We start from the raw sequence: 20,548 nt of genomic DNA on the forward strand, positions 1-20,548 counted from the left end.
ATGAAAATACACCTAAATGCACAAGTTTCTGGTTTGTTTGTTTTTTTTTAAATAGGCTTTATTAATTGTTTTTATGCAACCCAAGCCCCAAAGCCCATTGGTGGAACTCTCCACACTGGTGGAAATCAATGCCTTGCCTATGTAAGAGGTGGTGGAATGCTGCCAGCGGCTGTGGTGCTGCAATGGCTGGAGATGGCCAAATATCTCGGAGAGTGAAAAGAAAAACACAAATAACAGGCCAGGCGGAAGAGTAAAGAACAGCTCCATTTATTAATCTGAGGGACAGGGCTTATATACTCTTTTAGGCAAGCAGAATCAACCAATCCACGTGTCATTTGCATAATGCATGACTTCCTTGTGCCTTTGTTCCCCTTTTGCTGTAAACAATATTGTGTTAATAGCTCACAGGTGGTATTTAGCATGTGTGTGCTGTAGGGGTTTTAGAGAGAGCATGTGTATACCGAGGAGGCTTGAAGAGCCTTCATCCTGAGCATGCTGAGGGAGGGATGGAGAGCCCATGTGCCGAGTTATCAGCCCAAGGGCAAGAACAGGCCTCTGGCCTGTATCTTATCCCAGAATGAACTTTCTCAGAGCTGGCCCTCTACAGTGGAACACCACTGATAGGGTCATGGGACCTGGACCCCTAAAAGGAAAAAACTATGTCTTTGAAAGCAACCCAATCCCTGAATTCTCCCATACATTTCAGCAGCCCAGATCACTGGCCTCTTCACCCAAGGAATCTGGCCCACTCCAGTCCACCTGGATCACTTAATTAGTTTACTTGACTGTCCTTTCATTGACAGTCCCACCCTGGACCACTTAATAGTCTTTGACTGTGGCTCTTGACCACCCCCAGTCCACTTAACTCCTTTCACTGTCACACCTGGGCTACCCCAGGCTATTTACCACTTCTCAATCTCATCCTTCCAGATCTTCTCCCTGTTTTGTTTTTTTATATAAGTATTAATCTCACCCCCATCAAGTCATAGATTCACTAGCAATCTTGCCAATCCTATTGGTGTTACCTTGACACTTTGACTGAGAGGTTTCAGTCTGTGAATTTTCTCCAGGCAGACCTCCTCTGTATCCTTATATTTCAGGGTTCCCAGCGCCCCAAACAGCATCACCACCGACCACCAAAGTTAGTGGAAGCAGTACAGAGGAAAGATTTCATAAATCTCTTTGGGCTCTCTAGTCCCTTCTGTCCTTCCAATCCAATCCAGTAAACATTTATTAAGTACCTATAATGCTGGGCATTATGCTAAGTACTGGGGACACAATTTATAAAAAAGATAGTCCCAGCCCTCAAGGAGTGCCAAATCCAAGCTCCAGCCTGCTTTTATAGACTATAGTGGAACAATTTACATATAAGGTTGTGGAATAAATGTCATCTCAGCTCCTCCCCATTATGGCACCATTGGGAGATTAGATAGTTCTCGGGTGATGGGAGTAGAGACAGTGCTTTGTTGTTGAGTCCTTTCAGTTGTGTCTGACTCTCTATGACCCCATTTAGAGTTTTCTTGGCAAAGATACTGGAGTGGTTTACCGTTTTCTTCTCCAGCTCATTTTACAGATGAGGAAACTGAGGCAGAGTTAAATAAGTAGCCCAGGGTCACACTAGTAAGTGTTTGTGTAACTTTACTATAGAATAACTATGCTGCTTCTTCCTGCTCTTGCCCCTCAGCTCAATGCTCCAAGGGCTCTCCATCCCCTCCAAAAAAAAAAAAGGCTCCCAGTGAAAAAAGGAGGCAGAGAGACAGTCACCACTGCTGCTACTGCTGAGACCTCTAGCCCCAAGAAAGGAGACCTTTGCCACACCTGCTGGAACATCTGGCTCTAAGGTGTCTGTCTTCCCCTTGGGTACTATGTATCTGTCCTCAGCTCTGCATGTCCCCTGTCCTCTCCTGTCTGTGTCCTTGTCTGATCCTCAGGTGCCTGCCTAGTCCCCATGTTTCCATGGACCATGTGCTAGCCCCCTTCCTCCACGGGCCTAAGGCCTAGGACAAATTCTAAATGCCAGGGTAAAAAACTGTCCAAAGTCCTTAAGTGATGGGATTAAGCTAAAGGAGACACTCTCTCCTGCAGTCTGGGTGTGCACAGTACCCAAAGGTCGAGTGAGATTAAAATATGTGGTCACTCAGACTATATTTTGCCCAGTGGCCTTGCTGCAGTTTGGGGTTGCTAGGAACCCTGAAATGTCAGGGTACAGGATGGCATCCACCTGGAACAGGTTATAGGGTGGCATACACCTGGAATGTCTTCCAGCCAAAGTAGAAAGGTTTATTTTAATGCCAATAGGAGCAAGATTCTCAGGGAATCTGCAGCTTATTAGGGGTGAGACTGATACACACAAAAACAGTGAAAAGATATGGATGGGATTAAGGAGTGGAAAATAGTCTGGGGTGGGCCAGGTGCAATAGTGAGAAGAATAGTCTGGGGTGGGTCAACTGGCCCCCTCTAATAAAGTGGACCCTCAACCTTCTTCATGTCCTGAGATAGCCCCTCCTTCCAGTACCTTATTTTTATAAGGCTTAATATCAAATTTGTTACCTGAGCATTCTAACTTGTTCTCCTTTGAAGTCCACTTCATCCATCTCTATTGCCCTATACAAATCCTAGCAAAGTGGTATACACAAGACTTTATGTAACACACACACACACACACACACACCTGTATATATTTCATTTAAAATTTAAAAAAATTCAAAATAGTTAATTAAAATAGTTACAGGTGCACAGGTGTGGCATTGTTCCCCTAATTCTCTCTAGGCTCTCTCCCTAGGCTGAAGCTGGTTCGCTCCTCCTATTCCTACCCACTCCAGCAAGTTGGGGTGTTCCTTCCAAAGGGATGGCCATACTGTTACTGCTCATCTTCAGGATCCTAACAATAGCCCTGAAGATGAGGGGATATACTCCTAGAACTTGCTTTGCTTCTCATTTATACAAAGTAGTCAAAATGACACAGTTGACTCTTAAACACCAAATATTTATTAAACAAGAAAGCACAGCACAAAAAAATCATAAAGTTATATTTTCAAGAGAAAGAAAAAACATGAATAGTCAAAATATAATAGTATATATGCGGTTCTGTGTCCTGTTCCCAAAACTCACCAAAGAATAAGTATCTATAATTCCTGTACTTTTCCTAATTTTAAACACTTTGAAAACCGCTCAGCTCAAGATGATTAATTCAAATATCACTTTCCCATCCACCTGAAGAGATAAACTGACAATAGAAAGAGAAACAGAAGCAGGGTAGACACTGCCTACTGATGATGCATGAAAGCAGCAGCAGGAGGGGCATGAGAAAATAAAAACAGCAGCTTCAGGCTGACAGAAGACTGGGAAGAGCTGTGTGATTGTGTGGATGGAATAATGAAACACAAAAAGACAAAGACATGGGGCTAGGCAAGTCGTATAGTCTGGCTATAGACTAATTTTAATGGAGTTACTGACAGTATTTTATACAGGTTAATTGCTGAGTCATCCTGACTTCTCAGAAGAGTACAATGAAGCATTGGTTAAGTTTTTTATCTCCTTGCTCCTGGGAGTGAGACACTATTTTCCCTCAATGCCAACCAAATAAAAATATTTCTGTCTTCTCCCACATAGATAACCAGACTGAAATATTTCTGTCCTCTCCCATTGGGTAATGAGCTTGGGTAATCAGGCAGGTTTTCTTTGCCACATCTTCTTATCCCAAACATGGCCTTTGCCGTGCATAGACCCATCCTCAATTGACCCTGCCTTGCAGAGATCTAAGAGGCCTAAACCGGATATAGCTAGCTCCCCATAGAAGACAAACAGCATCTGAAGGTGTCGCTGGGAGCTGATTGGAGAAGGCAGAATCCTGCTGTATGAAGAGCTGGCTGGGTTTATCTGAATTGTTCTTTAGCATGGAGCCCAGAGAGCAGCATAAGGGAGCATATCTAGAAAGCTGAAGACTGTAGAGTTAGAGCTGCCATTTCACTGAGTGTAATGCACATGTTTAAAAGTAGTGCTGCTTTTGTTGCCTAAGAGTAGCAGAGTAGTGGTTTCATCTAGCAGGAGGGTTAAGAGGCCCAGAAGAGGAGTAGGCCTGAATAGCAGCTGAAGTATAGACTGTTTAAGGTCTGCGGTCTAGAGTTGTAAGTTGCTCTGCTTCACTGGTAGGTTTCTTTGAGTGCCCACTTTCCCCCATGGACATTGTATGCATTGGTGGAAGAATGTGTCCCAGTTTTATAGGCATCCTGTTATATTTTGACTATTTGTACTTTTTATTTCTCTTGAAAATGTTAGAACCCTAAAGATAAGCAGTAACAGTAATGGCCATTCCCTTGGAGGGACCACCCCAACCTGCTGGAGTGGGTACAAATAGGATGAGCCAGCTCCAGCCTAGGGAGAGAGACTAGAGAGAATTAGGGGACCAATGGCCACACCTGTGAACCTGTAATTATTTTACTATTTTCAATTTTTTAAAATCTTAAATAGATTAGATATAGAATGTGTGTGTGTATGTGCACGCACATGCGTGCATGTGTGTATGCTACATAAAAACTTATGTATACTACTTTGCTACATTTTACAGATATTCCTATGAAGATTCTGTCCCCCTTCCAAAAGCCCTTTTAGTTATTTTCAAATTATGGTAGAAAAGTGAAAGAAAACATAAATATTTCTGCTTTCCCTTTATTCTTAATACTTCTCATTTCGTTTGTTTTTAAAGAAGGCACTAGACAGTTCTTGGGTAACCTGTAGCCAAACTACAATACTTTAGCTTTAGTATAACATAGATTAAAAATGTAAGCTCTATTGTCTACAGGTGCAGTTTTGTGTTCTGTTCCCGAAAGTAACCAAAGAATGAGTGTTCATAATTCCTGTACTTTTCCTAATTTTAAACACTTTGAAAACTCCTCAGCTCAAGATGATTGGTAAAGAGATATAGCAGAGAAATTAGCATCATAAATCTGAGTCTAAAATTAATTCAAATATCACTTTCCCATTCATTTCATCTTATGTTTCAATGCAGTTTAATATTTTCTACTAATTAAAAGGCTGTCTGCATTGTCAGCCTTTTTTTTTTCTTTTTTTAATGACAATACAGGCAAAATGTGGCTCCCATAATTTCTTAATGGCAAAGGTAAAGTATGCTTAATGAGATGCAATTGTTACAAAACATAATCAGGCTCAAAAGTGTCTTTATTTATGTTCCAATCAGACCTTTATACAGTTCTTAAAGTACTTAAAGACTTGAGTTTGTTTATCTTCTTTAAGACAAAACACAACTGAACAATCTGAATACAGTCAAGGTTGACGTTTTCAGGAAGTCTCAATGATAATGTTATAAAGTAGCAAGAAATCTGTTCCCAACAGATGCCAAAAGTCAATAATTAGCACTGAAGAAAAAATTACCTGAGAAGGATGTCTAAAAAGTTATAATACAAAGTACCTTCTCAACTATTATTTTATTCTGAATATTAAAAAGTAGTACTAAAATTTTCTGTGGATTCAAAATATCCAATAGAAACATCATACATAATGCTAGCTCCTGAAAGAAAATGAAAACTGGATCATGATGATCTTTTATTACACTATGATTAGTTATATATAGTGTAGATCAAGTTGTAAGAAATGATTATCATTAAAGCTTCTAAGAAGCTATCACCAATTCTGCAGAATATGAAATAAGACAAAATAAAAGTTTAATTAATCTTATAAATCTATTAACAGACTTTGAAATCTTTCTTGTTAAAATTGAAATATGTTTGGTGTTCTTTTTCATGTGTAATCCAATGAAAAGACAGAGATTTTTATTCAGAAACATGAACAATTTGCTTCCCAATATTGCCACCTGTCATCATAGATTGGAAGGCAACTAAAAAAGAAAAATAAATTATCTTGAAGAATTAATGTCAGCTATGTAGTATTACCAGTTATATAAATAATTGTTATAATAGCTCAAAATAACATTATACGTCCATATATTGAAATGAAGTTTTATAATTCTGAATGATGTCCTAAATGATTATATCAGTTTTGAAGCACACAAATTAGTCCAAATCAAGGTAAGAAATGACTTAAACATTAGTACCTGAACTGAAAATGTCCATCTGTTACTAACTATATTCATTCACTGTAAGCTCAGGAGAGAAAATAAGTGAAAAAAGTTTTGAAATAGTCCCTTACAAAGAATATAAATAACAATGATTATAAATGAAACTAACATCTGTTAACTTAAAAGACTTAGGGCTTTTGTGTAAATGTGGTATTCAGAAGAGTAGTTGCTTTTACAAAACTGACAATATAGATTTTTCTTAATGCAAATATAATTCATTTTTTCTAATGGAAAATGAAAGATTTTCAAAAATAAAAACTTTTTAAGTAATACAACTCCAAAATAAAATTCTATTGGCGAAGTACATGTGGACACATTCACCAAAGAGCCCAAGAGAATTTTGAAAACTATGCAAGTTGGAACAAAAAAAACCCCTATTTTCATGAGAACTAAATATTAAAAACTTTCCCCAATCTGTGAAAAGTACTCCCTATTCGTTCTGTAAAATGTATAAGCTGTGCACAAACTATTTGAGAAACTCAACAAAGAACATCATAAATTGAGACACACTAAAGAGAGATGTTCCTCTTAAATATTCTTAAGTTGAGTCTTTGGTAGAGGTTGGATAAGCTCATATTTCATTCAGATCATGGTAACATTTCCCAGAAAATAAAAACATGACAAATAGCACAGAGAAAGAAAGGAATGCCTGCAAAAGTACTGTTTCAGAATAAGAACTTACACTTGAATTATTAAAGAATTTCTGATCATCTTACCTCCCATGTTTTCCAAACCATTGATCACTGTCTCTCTGATCTACAAATCAAAAGAACTGGAATTAATTTTCTTCCTTTCCTTTGCAAGGGCAAACTATTTAGCACTTTCTCCTTTTAAAAAAGGTATACTTCTAATATGCAACATATGATCTCTAAAGGCATGGAAATCATATTTTTATGAATAAAATCTGTATTTCCCCATTAACTAACATTATGGTTTTGTTTCTATCCCCTTCTCATACTCTGTCCCCAAGCTTCTCTGCCAAATAAACAAATATGATTTAAAAAATTTCTACCAAATCAAAGCAGCAGCAAACAAAACATAGTCTTTGTTGTTGTTCAGTCATTTTCAGTAGTATCCAACTCTTTGTGACCCCATTTGGGGTTTTCTTGGCAAAGATACTTAAGTGATTTGCCATTTCCTTCTCCAGTTTGTTTTACAGACAAGGCAAACAGGGTTAAGTGACTTGTCCAGGATCACATACCTAGTAAATGTCAGAGGCCAAATTTGAACTCATGAAGATGAATCTCCCTGACTCCAGGCCCAGTACTCTATCTATTATGCTACTTAGCTGCCCTATAAGCTTTGTAAAGGAAAACTTTTACTAAGAATAATTATATATTTATTTCCTACTGTATAATTTAGAATTTTTACATTAGGTAATGATTTTTAAAAGTAGGAGTGTATGAGCATTTTGAATCAGCTATTCGTCCCCAAATGGCTTTGAAATTAACCAATTTATTCTTTTTTTCTTAAATTTTCTTAAAACAAAACATATCATAAACTTAAATACTGAAACTTAAATACAAAGAAAGAAAAAAAAAGCATGTTGTGTGCATAGCAGAACATAGAAGAGGATTCAAAATATGTAACAATAAATTTCAAGAAAGCCTGTATGATAAATAATACATGTGTTGAGAATTGTCCATCTTTTCTTTGCTTCCTTGTGAGTTTTCTGTTGTTCTCTGCTGTGTACTTTTACTTTGTTCTTTTTTTCCCTCACCACCCCACCCCCAGGAAGGCTACAATAAAGGTACATACCAAAGACTGATTATAAGGGACTCATAAGGATAGACTGTTTACCTTTTATATATGTAAAATCTGTGGCATGGAATGGCTGGAGATATAGCTATAGATATATACATATAGATACATATTTCCCAAACATACTCTGCTCCTGACCTTTTTTTTTATGTTTGTGCATATCTCTTGTTTCCTATCCCTCCTGACTCCTCTACTTTACTTTTACCCACTACCTTGCCCTCCTATTATTTGCCTACCCCCCTCCAAGGATCCCTCCCCTATCCTCCCATTCCCATAAATCTAAACACCTTTCTGTACCCCTCTCTTACCTATTCCCTCATTTCCCCCTCTAAAAATCCTTCCCTTGTCCTCTCCTCCTTCCCTATGCCCCTACCATTTTATTTCTTCTAAATTTAGAAGACTTTTATGCTCTTACATATATATATATATATGTATGCATATATATATGTGTGTGTGTGTGTGTGTGTGTGTATACATATATGTATTGTTCCCTCTTAAGGCCATTCCTGATGAAAGTAGGTTACCAGAACTACCAGCCCTCCTCCCCCATCTAATTCCTCTGTATCCTTTCTTCCTATTGCACCTCATTTGTATAAAATAATTACTCTTTTTAGCTGTTCCTAGCTGTTACTTTTAAAACTCGTATCATAGTCAGCTTTACCTCAATCTTTCTTATGAGCTCACTAATTATTAATAAGAATCTTAGCTATACATTTTGTAGAGGCCCAAGCTCTGCGAAAGTCCCCAACAGGATGAGTCCAGGCAAGGTTTTCAGTGAAGCCTGCTCTTGTCCTCGGGCTGATAATACTCAAGACTTGGGCTCTCCAACCCCCTTACATGTAAGTATATGTATAGAATATTTTGTTCCCAGAAAGGATACAGACGCAGTGCTGATAAAGCACAAGGAAACAAAGTACACAATGTGGTTAACAATTGCCAAATGTTTTCATGAGAAAGTTGTTATGTTTACTAGTTTGGAAAGTATATCTGCCCTTTCTTTCTGGTCAATAAACGGAGCTCTTCTTTATTCGTCCGCCTGGCCCGTGTCTTTCTTTCACTCTCTCCAGCATCGGCCATCTCCAGCCATTCCGTGCCACAGCTGCTGGTGGCAACATTTTATATTTTACATATATAAAAGGTAAACAGTTTATCCTTATGAGTCCCTTATAATCAGTCTTTGGTATGTACCTTGTGTTTCTCTTGGTTCTTGTATGTTGAATCTTCTATTAAGTTCAGGATTTTTTTAAACAAAGTCTTGAAAGTATGAGAGTTTGTCAAATGTCCATTTTTTTTTCATTCAGGATAATACTTAACTTTGCAGGGTATGATATTTTTGGGCAGAGTCCCAGGTCTTTTGTTCTTCAATATATTGTGTTCCAAGACCTGCGGTCCTTTAATGTTTCTGCTGCTAGGTCTTCTGTAATTCTAATTGTGGTACCGTCACATTTAAATCATTTTAATCTTGATACTTTTAATATTTTATCCTTGAGCTGGGCGTTTCAGAATATTCCTATGAGTTTTCTTCATGGGACCGCTTTAAAGTGGTGTTTGATGGATTTTTTTCTATTTCTACTTCCTGGCCTTGTTCTAATGCCTCAGGATAATTTTCTTTAATTATTTCTTGTATTATTTTATCAAGATTCTTTTTTTGAGCATAACTTTCAGTAAGTCTGATTACTTTTATATTTTCTTTTCTTGATCTATTCTCCAAATCTGTTGTTTTTCTTATAAGATGTTTTACTTTCTCTTCTATTTTTCATTATTCATATTTTGTTTAATTATTTCTTGATCTCTTACAATTTCACTGGCTTCACTTTGCCCAATTCTAATTTTCAAGGTGTCATTTTCCTCCTTGAGATTCTGGATCTCCTTTTCTAACTTGTTGAATTTCCTTTCATAACCTTCTTGTTTTTCTTGGATTTTTTTTTCAGTTTTTCCTCCATCTCTGTCATTTGATTTTTAAGGTCTTTTTAAAGACCTTCTATAAATTCTTTTTGGGCAGGTGACTATTTGATATTATTCTTTGGGGGTTTCTTTCCTTCAATATGCTGCTCTGAAGATGAAACCCAGTCATATCTATTCCTGTAATAGGTTTCTATGGTTGGAGTCTTTTTCCTTTGCCTATGCATTTTTTTGTGGTAATAGCTTGATTTTTTTAATCATCTCTAGCCCTGGGGTATGGGAAATGGTGCCTCTTGCCCCAGATCTTCAGTTCTGCCCTCCAGCCTGGAACCAAAGCCAAACCTCCAACCTCCTGTAAGTGCCCACAGCCAGGGGCTTTCTGTCCCACTGCTTCTCCACTCACCAGGTGAGTGCTCATTCCTTCTCACCCCCTCTGCTCTTTGCAGCACAGTTGGGTGTGGCATTCTTCATCAACAGACGTTCCCTCAATCTTCCTGGGCACAAATGCCCAACTCCCCTCACTATCCTGGGGTGAAAAGTTCCTGTGGCTGGGGTCAAAGCAGCCTCTCAAACCAACTAACCCCAGAACTTGCTGCTTGTTGTTTAAGAGGCTTGCTGCTTGTAGTCAAAATGGAACCTAGCCTGGAGGTGTTTACTCTTCAAACGACCAAAACTTATCCTGGGATATTTCTTCCAATCTTCTCAAATTGTCCCAGGAAGACCCAGGTTGTGCCCCTGTTCTTTGTCTCCACCCACACTTTGTTTGCCCTAAGGTGCCATTTTAGCTCTTTTGTGGGGGAAAATCTTGAGAGCTTGGAATTTTCTGACCTTCTCTGACATCTTCCCAGAATCCTCTCTGGCCTCCTTTCCCTCCTATACTTCGTTGAAAATAAACTTGGACTAGATGATCATTAAGAAAACTTTTCCATCTAAAATACTTTCTTTGATGCATCTGCCCCCTATAATTATACAGATAGAGACTATGGGAGTAGAATATTGTATATACCACCAGATTCACTGGGTCTTGAGTGGTTATACTGAACTGCTTTTCTCTTTCCCCCTGCCCCCTTATTCTTTGTCACAAGGCATGGCTCACTGGGTAGGAGAATGGTAAAAGGTATATTCAGAAATGATTTGATATTAAAACAAAAGAAATCTTTTTTTAAAAAAATCTTGCCATGAAAAAAGCTTTCTTTGAAATATTTCTGGCATTCACTTCTTCCTCTCCATTTCCACTGCCACCTGAAGGAATACAATACTAAGATGACAAAATATGGAGGAGAATAAAGATTAGAAATTCTAGGCTTTGCCTCCCTACTTCAGAAGGACTAAGTATCAGATTGGGTGACAGAAACATCCAGGCCACAGCACCAATCCACACTGAATATCAGGGCCAGTAACTAAAAGGTCATTACCAGAGGCGGAGTCAAGATGGTGGAGTAGCAGGAACAAATATAGTGAGCTCCCCAAGAACCTTACTCTAATTCCTCCAAAGAGATATGGAAAATGTACCATGCTTGACTATACATATTTGAACTGGATTTTATTTTTCTTTCTTCCTCAATGGGCAGAAGGAGGAGGAAGAAAACTTGGAACTAGAGATAAAATATTTTTGGTATATGCATGGTGATCTGATGGGGGTGCTTGTGCTTGGACCCTAATTCTAACATCACATTTCTCCTTAGCCTCTGCTTGGGTGCCTGTGCTTGGACCCCAATTCAAAAACCACATCCAGTTCTAAAACCACATCTCTCCCAAGCCTGAAAATACTGTCTCAGGCAAGTTCCTCTCCCATCAGTATGCCTTAGCAAAACACTTATCTCTCCTTCTGATACTGTGGCCAGCTGTACCTATAGAATTTATTGGACTCCCTGTGTACATGCTAATTGGCTATGCACTGGGCCATAAAGATATTTACTACTTATTGACCTTACTGATATGTATCCTAGACATAGTCAAATGTATGCTCCCTTACACTCATCTTGTCTAACAAGACATTGATGGAAGCAGCCTGGATATTTCCAGTCAGTCCTGACCCTTAGTTGACTTAGTGATGTTTCAGGGTTGAAACCACACCTCCATGTTGCCCCCCCCCCCGGGTTATTTCCCAGTGAACTCTGGGTAAGATACCTGGGCAGTAGACACAAAAAGTGCATGTTCCTTTAAGAACTGATCACCCCTTAACCACTGCCTAATCCCACCCCAAAACACTTAATTGACATGTTTCACCCCAAAATCACCTATAAAAACTTTTCCTGCACCCCTGTAAGGCTGCAGGTTCCCTAAGAACTCTTGCCCACTGTAAAGCATAATAAATCTTTGCCACCTTGACTTAAAGAATGCTTGAGATCATGAATTCATTCCAATTGGCCCAGACCCTCTTCAGTGCTAGGGCCCTTGAGGGGCACTCCCCCTCAATGACCCCATCTGGGAACTCCAGTCTTGGGGTTCCTGGACCTCGTCTCCCTCAACCCTCAACAGATCCACTACTACTGTGCTGTAAGAAATGATGAAGGGGATGGTTTCAGAGAAACCTAGGATCTGTATGGACTGATATAGAGTGAAATGAGCATAAATAGAATATTTTATGCAATTACATTAATATTATAAAGACAAACAACTTTCAAAAACATAGAAACTCATATCAGGGTAATAATGATAAACTATGATTCTACAGGACAAATGATAAAATGTTACTCACCTCTGTTGGAATGTATAGTGCCTGAATATGAATACGAATTAAGTTGGGAAAGATACGTGGGAGCCAAATTATGGAGTGATTTAGAGGCCTGCCTGAGGAATCTATATTTTAAATTAAAGGCAAATAGGGAATTATCAATATATGGAATTGAAAAATGATAGGTAGGCAAGTATAGGTAGCAAGTATGGGTAATCTTGTCTAGGAATTTAGATATGAAAAGGAGAAGAGATATAGGACAGTAGACTAAAGAAATGGAAGGGTCAAATGAAGGGTTTTTTTTTAATGGGGAGACTGAGGCTTCTTTGTAAGCAATGGGGAAAGAGCTAGTAAAAAGGAAAAGACTAAACTTGGGGAGAAGTGACTGATTCCAGAGCTGATAGGGAAGAAAGGTATCAGGTGCACAAGTAGAAGAACTAGCATTGGCAAAGAGCTACCTCTATCTCACACATCAGAGCAAAAGGGGGACTGGGGGAATGGTGTACAGGGGTTCTGAGATATGACATAGGAAAGAAGAAAGACTTCATGGCAGATAACCTTTATTTTCTCAGTAAAGTAAAACTTGAGATCCAATTCTAAGAGGGAAGAGTAGAAGATGGTTTAGAAGGCCTGATGAAAGAAGAGAAAATCTGGAACAGCCACTTCAGGGAGCAGAATAAAGATTCACCCAAGGCATGATTAAAAGATGGCCACATGGAAGTAAAGGCTCTTTGGAGGTAAGGCAGTATAAATTTTGGTGGGCCTGGTCAGTATTGCTGTGTGACTTCTTCCATCTGCACTCTTCAGTGTTCAAAGGAAGCGTAAATAGGCAAATGGCGGAGGGATAACTCAGAGTTCACATGTGGCAAAGCACGAGTGTCAGCAGGACAAGATTAGAGACATAACAGTGTATATAAAGTGTGGGTCAACTACAGGGTCCAAACTGAAGCGAGGAAAGTGAGGTCAGCACAGGGATGACAGCCTGGAAAAATAGGAAAGGGTAGGGAAGTTGTGCTGAGGACAAAGAATAAGTTTAGGAGAAGTGAGATAAGGAAACAGATGGAAGGATAGAGAAGGTTGTAATCAGAGAGAATTCCAGAAATCAAGATCAAGGAAGCAGCTAGCATAATGGTGAAGTTTGTGAGTTCTAAGATGTGACTGTTCCTGTGGGTAGCAGGAAGAAGTGACAGTTGATAAAGTTGGTGAATTGGGAGTTCCAGGGACATCAGTATGTATGCTAAAGTCCCTGAATATGTGGGTAGACCAGGGGTGGGTAACCTGCGGCCTCGAGGCTACATGTGGCCCTCTAGGTCCTCAAGTGAGGCCCTTTCACTGAATCTAAATTTCACAGGACTTAACAGAACAAATCCCCTTAATAAAAGGATTTGTTCTGTGAAGTTTGGATTCAGTCAAAGGGCTGCACTTGAAGACCTAGAAAGCCACATGTGGCCATGAGGTTGCAGGTTCTCCACCCCTGGGGGAAGACTATGAAATAGGTATTGAATTCCTTGAGAAAGAAAGGAGAATCACCTGGAAGTTGGGAGATGGATGACTAGGATTCGTATAAAGCAACAGAGATGGATGAAGTGGACTTCAAAGGAGAAAAAGTTGGTGAGTAATGGGGTAAAGGGACGATACAGATGTAGCAGTGCAGATCAAGGAGTATGCCAGCTTCTCTTCCCGGCCCAACTAGAAGGACCACCTAGTTCCAGAGAAGATGGTCAGGGACGTAGTATTTATGAGAGGGAGCCAGGTTTCCATGATTGTAAGAATACGGAAAGGATGCAAAAGGAAGGGATCTAGGAATTGGATTCACCATGAAGTGGGGGCTCCAGAAAGCATAATGGAATGGAAGGACAAGAAAACAATCTGTGGAGGGAAAGAAGTGAAGTAGATAGGTGTGAGAAAGTAAAGATTGTTAGCAGAGGTCAGTTTTCACCTCAGTAGATGGCAACCTCAATTACAGGGATACAGGGAGCAGGAGGTGGGAGTCTGTTAGCCACAAGATATTGGAAGGATTGGTTGACTGGGTCCCATTTTCTCTGCTCCCAATATAACTGAGAATTCTGGTGTGGGGCAGTTTCCATAGCTTCTCATTCCTCAGGCTGGGAAGCTGGGATTGTAGTCAAGAGGTGGCAGGGAGGTCTACCAGGGCAAATAAATATCTAGTCTTCTAGTCTACTGTACCAGAATGGACTCTTAACTTTTTACCAGCTCCAGAGCCTATCTAAAGATAGAGGTAGATGATGTCACCAAGAAGCTATCTTATGGGTGTTCAGCTCCAGGTAGATGAGTCCCTGGAAGTGACACTACTGATGGAAAGGAGTTACCTTTGGGTTAGGCCCTCTACTGAATGTCTTACCTCCCTAACTATATTGTAAGCCCATAGGCAAGGACTTTGTCTTTTAATTCTTTTGCATCCTCTTCAGTGTCTAGCAAGTACAGTGCTTTATTCACTGAACAGGCATTCAATACATCCTTGAACCAACAACTGAGAATGCATAATGAGACAGGATCAGATTTGTCCCGTTTATCATATGGACAGATCTGTTTATGGCCTCTATGTAGTGTCAGGTTAATTTTATTTTAGTTCTCTATCAAAATAATGATGACTCTTTAGAAAAAAAAAGGAAAATGGTTGTCCTGAAGAAAAAAGAGAAGCCAATAGAGGGCATTCAAGACTTTGTGATAACATGGAATTGTTGGAGAAACCTTAACTATAAAAACAACTGTAAATAAGCTGCGAGGGTATTACTTCAAGTAATTTCAAGTAATAAAAGATGACACAGTTCTCATATTTCATTTTTCTTTGACTTCATTGCCATTAACAATAAAACAGTAATAATAATAGGTATAGTAGATAGCCAGAGACACAACCTGTAATCCAGTCCTGCTGCTGACTGTGTGATGCTGGCCAAATCGCTTAACCTTTTAGTCTCTCCAGTGACTAAAACTATGAGTTCCAGAACACACAACATTCCTTCGAGTCTTTGCACAGGCAATCTCTCTCCTCAACTCTGCCTCTTAGAATCATTAATTTCCTTCAACTCTTAGGTCAAGTGCCACCCCTTACATGATGCTTTTCCTGATCCATCAAGATGCTAGTGCCTCCCTTACCTAATTACCTTTGTGTTTATTTGGTACACATTTGCATAAATTTATATTTTGTATGTATTGTCTCTACAGACAAAATGTACTTTTCAATGGCAGGGACAGTTTCATTTTTCTCTCTGTATCCCCAGTGTCTAGCACATAGTAGCTAGTTAAATGCTTGTTGCTTAATTAAGTTAATCAGCCAAGTCAACAATCTCCAACCAATCCAAAAAGGGTATTGGTCTCCTGAAGAGACAGTGCTCCAGAGAATATGGGAGAAGATGAAACGAAGTATACAAATAGAGGGGTAGACCTTAACAAGGATATGCTTTTTATTCAGAGATTGAGTGAAAAGAAGAGATAATGAGAGATAAGTTAAGCCAAGTTAATTAGCATTTATTAAGTGCCTACTATGTAACAGGTATTGTGCTAAATGATGGAGCTACAGAAAAGCAAAAGACGGTCCCTGCTCTCAAGAAGCTCAGTCTATCAGGGGTAGACAACATGGAAGGGAAGTCCAATGGCTTCTAATCATTAAGATGGTCTACAATTAAATAGTAATTGTCTAAGATCAGAGTTGTTGAACATGTGGCACACAACAATTCCAACACTTCCTCTGAACCATATTAAAATGTAATTGGGAAAGATTTAACAAAATAAATAGAAATATAACACAACACAACATGGATATGTTAATTTCTGGTTTTCTAAGTGAAGATGTAGCCTGCAGGGATCAGCTCCTATATGAGTTTGATACCACTGGTCTAAAATACTGGTTCTCAAACCTTTTGGTCTCAGGGCCCCTTTACACTCTTAAAAATTGCTTAGGGCCCCAAATAGCTTTTGTTTACATGGCCTGTAGTTAATAATGTTCTCCAGTTAGAAATAAAATGGATATTTAAAATATTTATTCATTCAAAAATAACAACAATAAATCTGTTACATATTTACATGACCTTTTTTATGAAAAATAACTTTTCCCAAAGGAAAAAAACTCAGAATAACACAGAATTGATTTACATATTTTTGCAAATATCTTTACTATCTGTCTTAACAGAAAACAGCTTCATTCTCCTATGTGCTTCTACATTCAATCTGTTGTGATGCATTGTTTTGGTTAAAGTATATGAAGAAAATCCGGCCTCAAAGGGACGTATACTTGGGAAATGGAGGAGCATTTTGATAGTTAAATAATTTTTTAGTATTATTATGAAAATAATTTTGACCTCAAGGACACTCTAAAAGGGTTTTGGTGATGCCTAGAGATCCATGGACTATCGTTTGAGAATCCATGAGCTACAAATTTTTATTCCAATCCTATCTCAGCACTGTTGAATCTGCTCAGAAAGAAAGTAGTATAATCGTCATATCAAACTGGTTTTTATTTAAATTAACTATAGCAAGCAACTGGACATCATCCCACCTATATAATCTGAACTAACTATACCCAGGATAACAATCTGATTTTTCAAACTACACAGAAATTCAGTTTCACTACATTTAAGGAATAAGATAAAAGGAATCAATTGATAAGGATACAGGATCAAGTCCTACCTTTAATTTTCCTTCTTTAAACCAGTGACTCAGTTGTACAATTCCAGACTCAAATTTGTCCTTATAATTCAACACCAGAAATCTTTCCCTATAGAAAATAAAAGAAATCAATCTGAAACAGGAAAAAGGCAAGATCAGATAATTTCACAAGTCTCTGAAATCTTTTCATGCAACAAATATCATAGCTTAATCATACTGAGTATAGCCAGATGTGGTTTAGACAAATGTTATGAAAATAAAAGATATTAAGGAGTCAATGTGAAAATCATTATCTAAGTCAAGAAAAACTATTTACTGGGCTTCATGTGGTTTAAAATGCCTATCACTACTCTGCTGGGTTTCAACTGCAAGGAACAAGATGCCCTTCTCAGGATAAACTCATTACATCTAATCTCATTACCATGATGCTAAATCAAGCCCTGATTGACACGACCTCCCTCAGCCTCCTCTCCGCTCTGATAGGAGGGCTGGCAGATGAAGTACCAAAGGCTTCCCAATGCCTTCCTTTATGGAGGGTAGAAGGTAGGCTCTCAGCTCTTCTCTCCACTTTGCATCTGTTTCTCTGCCTAGTCTCAACTCCAGGTAACAAGATGCTCCTACCCCCCTTTGTATGCTGGCTCCTCCATTAGATTGTAAGCTCCTTGAAGGGAAGAACTTTCTTTTTATTAATTGTATCCCCAGCTTAGCACAATGCCTGGTACATAGCAGGCACCTAATAAATATTTATTGGAATGGGAAGGGGGAACAGCTCAGGGCAAAAATAGCATACCTATGTGCATATCTATACATACATATGTTTTTTAATATACTAGTAAATAAAGAAGAGAAAGAATACCTTGTGATGTTTCTTGTTTTCAGAATTGACTCTACTTCAGGAAGCAATGGGGGAGGATAAGGGACATCCTTGTTGTATTGAGAAATCTGGCCACACAGGATAACATGGCCATTCTGATTCATCTATTCAGAGAAAATTGATTACTATCCCCCAAAGAAATAGATTTTTCTTTATAATTACTGAGCTGCTTTATGAAAAGTATGAAGTTTTTCATAGAATAAGTATCAATGAAAGCATCCTTGGAAGCCAAAAGGAAACAAAAACCTTTACTATTCCATCAATAGTAACTTAGATATTTTTTCTGGGGCAGGGAAGACTCCATCCATGACATGTATTTATGAACTTAAAGTAGTAAGCAAGTGGATATATAGAGCGGAAGTGAAACTTGCTAACCAGGAAGAAAATGTAATATTAAATTCTGTAATTCTAAGGAAACAAGCTCATCTTCAAATATTCACTTAACTTGAAATTATGCTAAACTATTATAATAATGAATGATGAAATACTAAGGCTCTATAAATATAAAATGTTTATCCACTTATAGTCATTTCAGTTTACTCTCCCAGCTTTTCTACTGGAAATGTTGGGAGCAGTAAGTAGAAATTGGATGATCGTAGGACAGGAAGAATCAAAGCCTAGCAAAGACAATTCTGTTTCTTTCTGAGAAACCTGAAGAACATCCCAAGATCAGTCAACATTTGGTTGCACCTACCTCATGTATGCCTTTGTTTCTCTATGGCATGATTAAATGTAATTCCTTTTTCTTCCTAATATATTCTCCACATTCTTTATGATAAGCATGAAAGACAATAAAAGCTTACTGCTTAAGATGAAACAACTTTAATTCATTAACTTGGAAGAATTAATGTGAAAAGGTTTAGATTATCTCATTTCATAGAATGCCTCCCTTGAGGGCAAAGACTGTTTCATTTTTGTCATTGTATCCCTAGCTCTGCATGGTAGGGGCTTAATAAATGCTTGTTGATTAGCAAAAAGCTAAATGTTCAACACTATCTACAAAACATCTAGCTCCATATCCTTTCACCTCTTTTATTCTGTCCTCTGGAATTCTTGTTCCATACAATTAACAAATCACTCTGTCTTAGGTCTTCTTCTCTCACGCTGCTTCCATTTTTTCACACTCACTGAGGCATTCTTTCTAGGATGGGTTGCACCTTCTCTCACACTCCCCAACTCACTGGACCCAGAAGGAGAGATGGAATACTTCTTGGTCCCCATGGAGGCTTTCATATTCTCCCTCTACCATCACTCAGCAAACTGTCTTCATTTGAGAGTCACTATCCATAGTTATCACTCAGATTCAGGTGTCTATTATCTACCAAAAGCCCTATGACATTCCTACTTTCTCAATGCATTCAGTGCCTTGGCTCCTTTTCCATCCAAGTTCATGCTTTATATTAAGGAACTCAACATGCATATTGATATTCCCATAAATACTCTAACCTCGCAGTCCCTCAATCTACTTAACTCCCATGAGCCATTTCTTGACTCTACCTCAGCTATACAGACCTTGATACAAGACTTCATCTTGCCATTACCATAAATATTCCACTTCCATGGTGAGTAACTCTGACATTTCCCTATTTTATTCTAATCTCTTATCATTCCATCTGTCTTTATGCTGTCAGGGGCCCCACCCTAAGACTATTTTTGCTGTTCTCTTTTCTTACTATTAGGAGACACCTTGTTTTCCAGAGGCAAGTCCCAGCAAGTAAGATGTGCCCTGGGCTTGGCATAGCAACAATCCTTTGCATTCACCCTCTGGATGAACTCTGCTGCAGCTAAATCACAGAACTGGCTTAAACCAGCTCCAGGTGGTCCATGAGCCCAGGCAAGCACCTAAAGGAACCATGTTCTGGTCATGAAGCTCTGCTATGAATAGACCTTTTGTCACCGGGCAAGCTCACCTCATTGTCACTGGCACACTTCACTACTGTGGTCGCATCTCACTGCTTCATTCTTTGTCTAGCCACAACTATAGGGAAGAAGGCTAAGCCTTGCTGCCTTGGTCTTAGAGGAGACCCTGGCACATATGTCCACTTTCCCTCCTCCACTGAAATAAAAAAGGCTTTTTGTCTATAACCTCTGTGAGCTCTTTGGTTTTATTTTATTTTGTTTTTCAGAGCTGATTCTTGGTATAAAGCTTTTGCTATAACCTCTGTGGCTTTTTGGTCAGAGTTAACAGTTGGTGTACAACCTCTGTGAGCTCTCTGGTATTTTCAGAGTGTGAACAGTTGGTACATGATCCCTGTGGCTCTTTGGTCACTTATTTTCAGAGTCTAACAATGCCTTACTCTTCTTAAACCTATTCTTTGTGTTCCTCATGACCTCCAAATTCCTCCACTCCCCAGTACTATCCCAGGCCATTAGCCTTGCTCTAATTATATGTTCCTCCTTCTCACTCAAACCCATATATCCAGTCAGTTGCAGATCTTGTCATTTTTACTTCTTTGAAATTTCTTTGAAAATTCTTTGGAATTCTTTCATTCACATTGATGCCACCCTAGTTTAGGCCATCAACACCTCCTTTCTGGACTATTGTAGCAGCCTCCCTTCCTCAAGTGTCTCTCTTCTCCACTCCAACCTCCACAAAGCTGCCAAAGTGATTTTC

The 20,548-nt window shown here is 38.8% G+C and overlaps 1 protein-coding gene across 1 annotated transcript in view; it reads right to left on the reverse strand.

The window, feature by feature from the left end:
• Positions 1 to 5,159: 5,159 nt before the first annotated feature.
• The window catches only part of LOC118827966 (prostaglandin reductase 2-like), a 52,238-nt gene continuing 36,849 nt past the window's right edge, over positions 5,160 to 20,548 (reverse strand). Inside the window, exons 7-10 of the mRNA XM_036734321.1 lie at positions 17,917 to 18,038; positions 17,082 to 17,169; positions 6,811 to 6,850; positions 5,160 to 5,854 (exon numbers count right to left, since the gene is read on the reverse strand). Coding sequence (XP_036590216.1) covers positions 5,790 to 5,854; positions 6,811 to 6,850; positions 17,082 to 17,169; positions 17,917 to 18,038 — 315 coding nt within the window. The 3' untranslated portion in view covers positions 5,160 to 5,789. The remainder of the gene's footprint in view (positions 5,855 to 6,810; positions 6,851 to 17,081; positions 17,170 to 17,916; positions 18,039 to 20,548) is intronic.

Source organism: Trichosurus vulpecula, chromosome 8 (assembly GCF_011100635.1).
Source record: "Trichosurus vulpecula isolate mTriVul1 chromosome 8, mTriVul1.pri, whole genome shotgun sequence".
Lineage (NCBI taxonomy): Eukaryota > Metazoa > Chordata > Mammalia > Diprotodontia > Phalangeridae > Trichosurus > Trichosurus vulpecula.